Below are 6,826 nucleotides of genomic sequence, written 5' to 3'. Positions count from 1 at the left end.
TCTCCCAAAATTGAGTTTTTTTAAGATACATTTACGAAAGTATTTTAAATTGAAAAACATAACATCCCAAATAATTCATTTAAAAACGTTGGTTCAACGCACATGATTTATGAGAACTCCATGGAATGGAGAGAAATATTTGCACGGATACAAACCTAAATCCATATTTTTAGGCACAACCAATAAAAGTGAGAAAATTGAGAATTGTTAAAAATTTAGTTTCATTTTTAATTGTTATTATGAAGGTGGTTGGTTTAATGGAGTAGGGAGACAATTTTATTTTAATTTTTTAATTAATAAAAAATATGATTAATTGTGTCAGAATTTATATGTTATAATTGTGTTCATATAAGAATTTTTCTGGAATAGAATGAGTGAAGATATTCTCAAATAAATCTCAGGACAATTTTCTTTAAATGAGACCAAATAAATCTCAATACAATTAATTATTCATCATATCATATTGTATAATTACATTTGAAAATCAAACTATATGTACCCAAACACCTTCACTGGGAATTTCCTTATGAACCACAAATAACATATAAAATCCAGGAGGTGCAAGAACAGGTGAACCAGGTACAGTAACCTCAATTTCAAACGCTGCTCCTACCTTAACCACTTTATTTGAGTCCAACACCAACAACCTCTGATTCATCGAAAACGAATGTGTGTTAAAAGACGGCGCCAACAGTGTAACATAAACCAAATTCTCATCCAACGTTGCTTTCACCTGAAACCTCAAATTCAACTTTTGACCATACTTTTGTGCCCCTGGAATAGGAGACACAATCCTCGGACGAACATTTGCAAAACCCGGTTCGAGATAAGAAGGTGAAAAAGCTTCAAGACTAAGTTCAGTTGGAAACAAAACATTACCAAAACTATAACCAACGTGAGGGTTACTACCACCGATAATAACCCTTCCATCACGAACCAAAACAGCAGTAGAATGATACATTCGAGGTATGTTAGACGGGGTTTGTGACTCGAACCGTGCACCGGTTGGGTTATTTGTTTTATAAAGAACCGGGTTCAAAACCGGTTCGCGTCCAAGTTCCCAACCGGCTGTACCTGAACCAGCTCCGTTAATTATCAAAACGTCACCGTTTGGAAGGATTACCATATCACCCATGACTCTTCCTTCTGGCATGGTTTCAACTACCCATTCCGGTTCCGGGTCGGTTATTTTGATTCGGGCACAAGTATTCAAAGCTCCGAGAAATTGTTTTCTTTCTGCGCTTTGATATGATCCTTTTGGTGCTCCACCACAAATCAAAACCTCAGCTTCAATTGCTCTTGATTGAAGATTTTTTAATGGTAACAAAACACTTGAACCTGTGCTTGGATAACTCCTAGGATCTCCACCTGGTACTTGTGGAAATGTTTTCACCACTCGATTCTGGTTATTTTTGGAACACAAATTCAAAACATCATCAATCCAATGTAGCAAAAATTTAAAAGTAGAATGGAAACAAAAATATCTTCACGCAAGCCTTTGACATTTCAAGAAATGCATTAAATTAGAACGTTACAAAGTATACATCACAACTAAAAACAAATATGTAATTAAATAAAAATGTACTATTATAAATAAAAATTTATTTACTTCCTTTTACTTTAGTAAATAAAAATTTATTTTTTGAAAATTATATCGATTATTCAGTAAAATTCTAAAATTAAAAAACTAATGTTTGTTTATAACAGTGATTAGATTAGATTAGATGAATGAAAGAGTAAAAACTACCTTATTGTAATCGAAGAGGATGGCTCTGTTGTTAGCAAAGATGAAGAGGTTGCCATCAACATTGAGAAAAACAAAAGGGTACAAGTTATTCTCTGCACCAACTTCATTAGTTTGAACCAAAAATTGTAAACTATATAAATTTACTGCACCAATGTTGTTTTTGGGGTAAAATTCATAGTTAAATTGTCTTCTACCGCCGATGACAATCTGACGGCCGTCCGGCAGAATATGATTAGTAGCATACCATCTCCGGGCAGTAAGTCCGCCGGGGATTTCCCGCCAATCACAGTCATTACAAGGTTCAAAGATTCGAACTGTGCGGTCTCCGTCATTGAAACCTCCTGTTTGGACAAGTGTTCCGGCCGGGTTCACCCCGCCGGAAGAACACCAAACATCGGTTTGAACAAACAGCGGACGGAAAGTGTTGGATGCGATGTTGTATTCGACGGAATGCGCCGTGCAATCGATTTTAACGGTGGTTTCTGTCGGGTCGTTACGACATTTCCCGTTGGGGAGGGTAAGGTTGGAGAGACCGAAGTCGGTCCGGTCGAATATGACTAGGCGGTCGTTGTGAAGGAGTTGCATGTGCATGGCTACAATGCCGATGTTTTTTTGTAGTAGCTGCCATTGGCCTTTACCGGCAGAGGCTACCGGAGATATGATGGTGGTTATGAGAAGAGGAAGGAGGAAGAAGAAGAGGAGACACGATGTGGCGGATGACATTGTGGTGTTGAAATTGTAATTGGGATGAAGTGACAAGATGTTGCAGTTTGTGTTTTCTAGTGGGATGCTAGCTCATGGGTTTAAATAGTGTATGCATGTGACTTACACAATGGGGTAATTGATAATCCATTCTTTTGGATTTTGTTCTTTGTTATGGTGATGACGTTAATGTAGTTTTTTTTTCCATGGTATGAAAAGTCTCGGTTAAGTTTGGTGGAGGAGTTAGAGTTGGGTTCTGGTAGATTCTGTTGTCAAAACTAGAAAGTGAAAATTTATTTCAAGTGAGATTTAGGCCTATGAAAGAATAACTCAAGTGAGATTTTGTTAAAGATGCAACTTGTGGTTCTTTTATAATTCTGAAACATTAATTTTTTTGTTACTTCTAACTTTCTTGAATTTTTTTCGAGAGTTGTTATATGTTTTAGACAAAAGATAATTAATAATTAAAATTGGAAATGTAAAATGAAAAATATTAGAATAGGAATTTATTAATAAATTTTACTTATTACAAAAAAACCATAAAACAGTAGTAAAATGTTAAATTTCCGTATTTATGATAATGAATTTTTTATAAATATATGTCACTTTTTTTTTATGAACAAATAAATATATGTCACTTATACCTACGGATTTATCAATTATCAATTACGATGGCGTTGGTATATAACATTTTTTTTTTAATATACTATTGATGTAGTAAAGGTGGGTAATCATGTATATATATGGCTACAACGCATTTAAATATACTAAAAATTATATGTTATAATGTTTAATGTTTTATTAAAATAATGTTTTGTAGATATGTATAGATCCAACCGTTTGAAAGAGAAAGAAATTGAAAATAATGGGATACATGTGATATATTGGTTATGTGATAGAGAGATAAAGAAAATATGATTAAATAAATGTATAAAAATATGATATACTGATATATGAAATATAATTTTCTCTTTGGTCTCACTGAAGTTTGTGATAGATTCTATTTGTTTCTTCGAGATCATCATTGATGGTGACTGATTCCCCTGAAAGATTATGGTAATTAAGATTGAGCTCAACCGGCGAAGCTACAACGTCCAAGATGGTTGCGAAGGACAATTGTATGTGCTCCTGAAGGGAACCACAAGGAGTTGCAAGTTGATGGATCGGACGTCATTCCTTTTTCTCGCGGATATCATTAATTTGACGTATCCTCATGGGGAGGGTTGTCGTAGTGTTGAATGCTTATTGGTCACACCTTTTGCACGACCATAAACTTCCTCTTTCGAAGCCCATCTTCTCAAACAGTTTAGAATACATGATATAGCATGAGCTGTCGCCATTTATAATTTCTCGGGAGACATCAAAATGCCTAATCGTAGCTGTAATTGCCAAGGGGGATATTTTGTTTGGAGTTCCTCAAACCTTCTCTGAGTCCCAAAATCCTAACATTGATCGGTTAAGGATTTTCACCGGTGCACCTCCATCCTTCTTATGGACAGTGTTAGGAGTGAATTAATGGTATTTTCCTGTGTTAAATTAACTACCTTTTGAGCTAAAAGTGAATATATCTTGTGATTTTTACGGATTTTATAGTTAGAAGTGAACTTTCGAGGTTCAATGTTAATTATAAAACGACTTGCATCACTTTGGATGTTATTTGTGCAGATATTGAAGTTAAGAAGCAAAGAAGAAGGAACACGCAAGCGTAGAGGCTCTGAAGAAGAGGAATCACAAAGAATTGGGTTAAAGCAAGTGGCGAGCCGCGCCAATCAGAGACGAGACGCGCGAAACCTTCTGTCTTGGGTTCGCGCCGCGCCATCCCGTGTCGCGCCACGGTGATTGCGTTATAAAGAAAAAAGCTATAAATACAAGCCCTAATCCTCATAAACCATAACTTTGGGAGAGAGACTTTTTGTGAGCGAAATTCAGAGAGCAATCCTAATCCAGAGCAGCAAACAACATCCGACGGAGAATTCAACATCAATTGAAGACATTCCCTTGATGAAGATGAATCCATCCATGAAACCTTGTTTGTTCTTCATGTCTATGGAGAGCTAAATTCTTCTTGTTGAGTTTAAGGTAGTAGTTAACTTATGAATATACAATCCCGTTAATTAATTCTTATGAACAATTGTTCGAATTTATTATCAATAAGAAACCTTGTTTTTATCTTAAATCATTGTGGAGTCTTTGATCGAAAGAAAGGATTCTAACTTTTGCCCTAGGTTACTATATTGATTCAATCTCAATTTGCAGAGATGGAATTGTGATTGGGTTTTCATAATTATCGTTCTTTATTACTGTTATCGATATTGATATTTGGAGAGATCGAATCTCATACCGGTAAAAGTTTATCTAATTTGATTTGCAGACATGGAATCATATTTGAGGATAAGTGAAGATAATAATTCAAATGATTGTTCGAATAAGGTTTAATTAATAAATTGTATAGGAATAGGTTGATGAACCCTAGAACTCAACATATTCGTTTACCATTGTTAATCATCTTTAAGCTTTTTATCACTCAATTATTATTCTGTTATATGCAACTTGAGAATAAACAAACAAACTCAACTAGTTTTCTCACTCAAAATAAACAACTATAGAACGGCAGTAATATTAAACCAATCTCTGTGGATAAGATATATACCGAAAATATTTACCCACAAATACTTTCAACAAATTGGCGCCGTTGCCGGGGATTGGTGTCAATATTGCACGCATTGCAATAGTTTTTTATTTTGAGTTATTTCCTTATTTTTAGTTATATTATTTTTAGTTATTTACTTTTTTTTAGATTTTTTGTTTAATTACTTAATTTTAGATTTTTAGTTTAGTTCCTTTATTTTAGATTTTTAGTTAGTTACTTTATTTTAGATTTTGTTATTGCAATAGTCTTTTAAGTTTGATTTTTTTTATTATTATTATTTTTTCTTGTTATTTCACTTGTTTGCTAGTTTTGTAGATTTGTGTTTGTCGGAATGTTTGACCCAAATATAAATGTTGCAATTCATGCTCAAAACGAGATCCTAATTCAACAAATGGAGTATATCCTTCAAAGTGTGTCACAGTTCACACCTCAAGTTAATGAGTCTCATGATCTCGGATGGTGCACACCGGAAGATGCGATGGAGTATCATATGGCTAACCATGAATACCAACAACAAGGGTTTTCACACTATAATCAAGGTTATCAAAGAGGACCCACTGAGTTAGAGGAAACCATGAATCAATTCATGCAATTCTCTTTAGCCATTAAACAAAACCGGGAAACGCAAGATGTTCAACTTACCAAATTCTTCATCGAGCAAAACGTAAGTCAAGTCTCAACTTTTCAAAACCCTACGACTTGTGTAGAAACCTGCAATGGTACTTCTATAAGGAGTGTAAAAGTGATTGATGAGGAAGTTGAAAACAATGATGATGACAAGGAAGATGTTGCTGAAAAGAATAATATAGAGCATATAAACATCAAGAAAAATATAGAAAGTGAGTATGAGCCCTCAATGAAGCTACCTTATCCAAGACCTCCTAAAAAAGTAGATGATGTGTTAGTCGAAGGAACAAAAAAGGAGGATATAATCAAAGAAGTCATGAATGAGTTAGAAACTTCAAAAGTTGGAACTTTTTCAAAAGAGAATATAATGGACTTAGAGTTGAAGAAGAGTAGTAATGCAAAGGAGCATAAACTCTCATTGGAATTACTCCCTCTACAAGTTCCTAATAAAGAAGGGAATGAGAGTCACTACTTTCGGCCAATGGAAATGTTTAGCCGTTTGCAAATCACCATCCCATCTTTAGAAGGTTTAAAGTTAAAGCCAAAATTTGTCAAATTCATCAAGGATAAGTTCTCACCGACGAAGAAATTAACGGATAAGGAAATTATCTCTCTTGAGGAGAGGAAAAAACAAATGAAGGAAGAGAGATCGCGAGTTGAAGTGGTAAGAATTAAGGATGAAGAAAATCAAACAAGCAAACTTTAAATACTTTTGGGGTTTCACATTGGTAAGAAAAGTACCAAGGAAAAGAGACAATGGTTGATGATTCAACCATGAACCGTCAAGCCATGTGACGTTAAATGAGGCACTTCGTGGGGGGTAACCCACACTTCTAATGTTTTATTTTGTTTTGTTTATTTTTATTTCAGGAAATAATAAGGGGACCTTTCTGGTGAAAGCTAGGAAGAATCAATTGATATGGCAATACCCCTTGTGAGTCAACCCTCTCGGGCTTGTTCTGAAACATTGAGGTCAATGTTTAGTTCAAGTTTGGGGGTGGATTTACTCTTTTGCATTTTTTAATTTTCTGGTTATTATTAGTTTGTTTTATCCCCAGTTTAGAATGAGTAGTTTCTACAGCAAAATGAAAATCTCAAAC

The 6,826-nt window shown here is 34.6% G+C and overlaps 1 protein-coding gene across 1 annotated transcript; it reads right to left on the bottom strand.

Moving 5' to 3' along the window:
* Positions 1-383: 383 nt before the first annotated feature.
* Positions 384-2,754, bottom strand: LOC131596646 (aldehyde oxidase GLOX1-like). The gene is made up of 2 exons (XM_058869368.1): positions 1,748-2,754; positions 384-1,402 (listed from the first exon to the last, which is right to left on the bottom strand). The coding sequence occupies exons 1-2, from the start codon at positions 2,468-2,470 to the stop codon at positions 485-487; spliced, it is 1,641 nt and encodes a 546-aa protein (XP_058725351.1). The 5' UTR covers positions 2,471-2,754; the 3' UTR covers positions 384-484.
* Between the last annotated feature and the right edge of the window lie 4,072 nt (positions 2,755-6,826).

Source organism: Vicia villosa, linkage group LG4 (genome assembly GCF_029867415.1).
Source record: "Vicia villosa cultivar HV-30 ecotype Madison, WI linkage group LG4, Vvil1.0, whole genome shotgun sequence".
Taxonomy (NCBI): Eukaryota; Viridiplantae; Streptophyta; class Magnoliopsida; order Fabales; family Fabaceae; genus Vicia; species Vicia villosa.
This window is presented reverse-complemented; position numbering and strand designations above follow the sequence as displayed.

Bases quoted from the DNA above. Each gene is read 5' to 3' on its own strand.
- LOC131596646 (XM_058869368.1), bottom strand. From the start codon at position 2,470: ATGTCATCCGCCACATCGTGTCTCCTCTTCTTCTTCCTCCTTCCTCTT. The intron at 1,403-1,747 runs GTAGTTTTTACT...AAAAATAACCAG, and splicing joins TCCTCTTCGATTACAATAAG to AATCGAGTGGTGAAAACATT.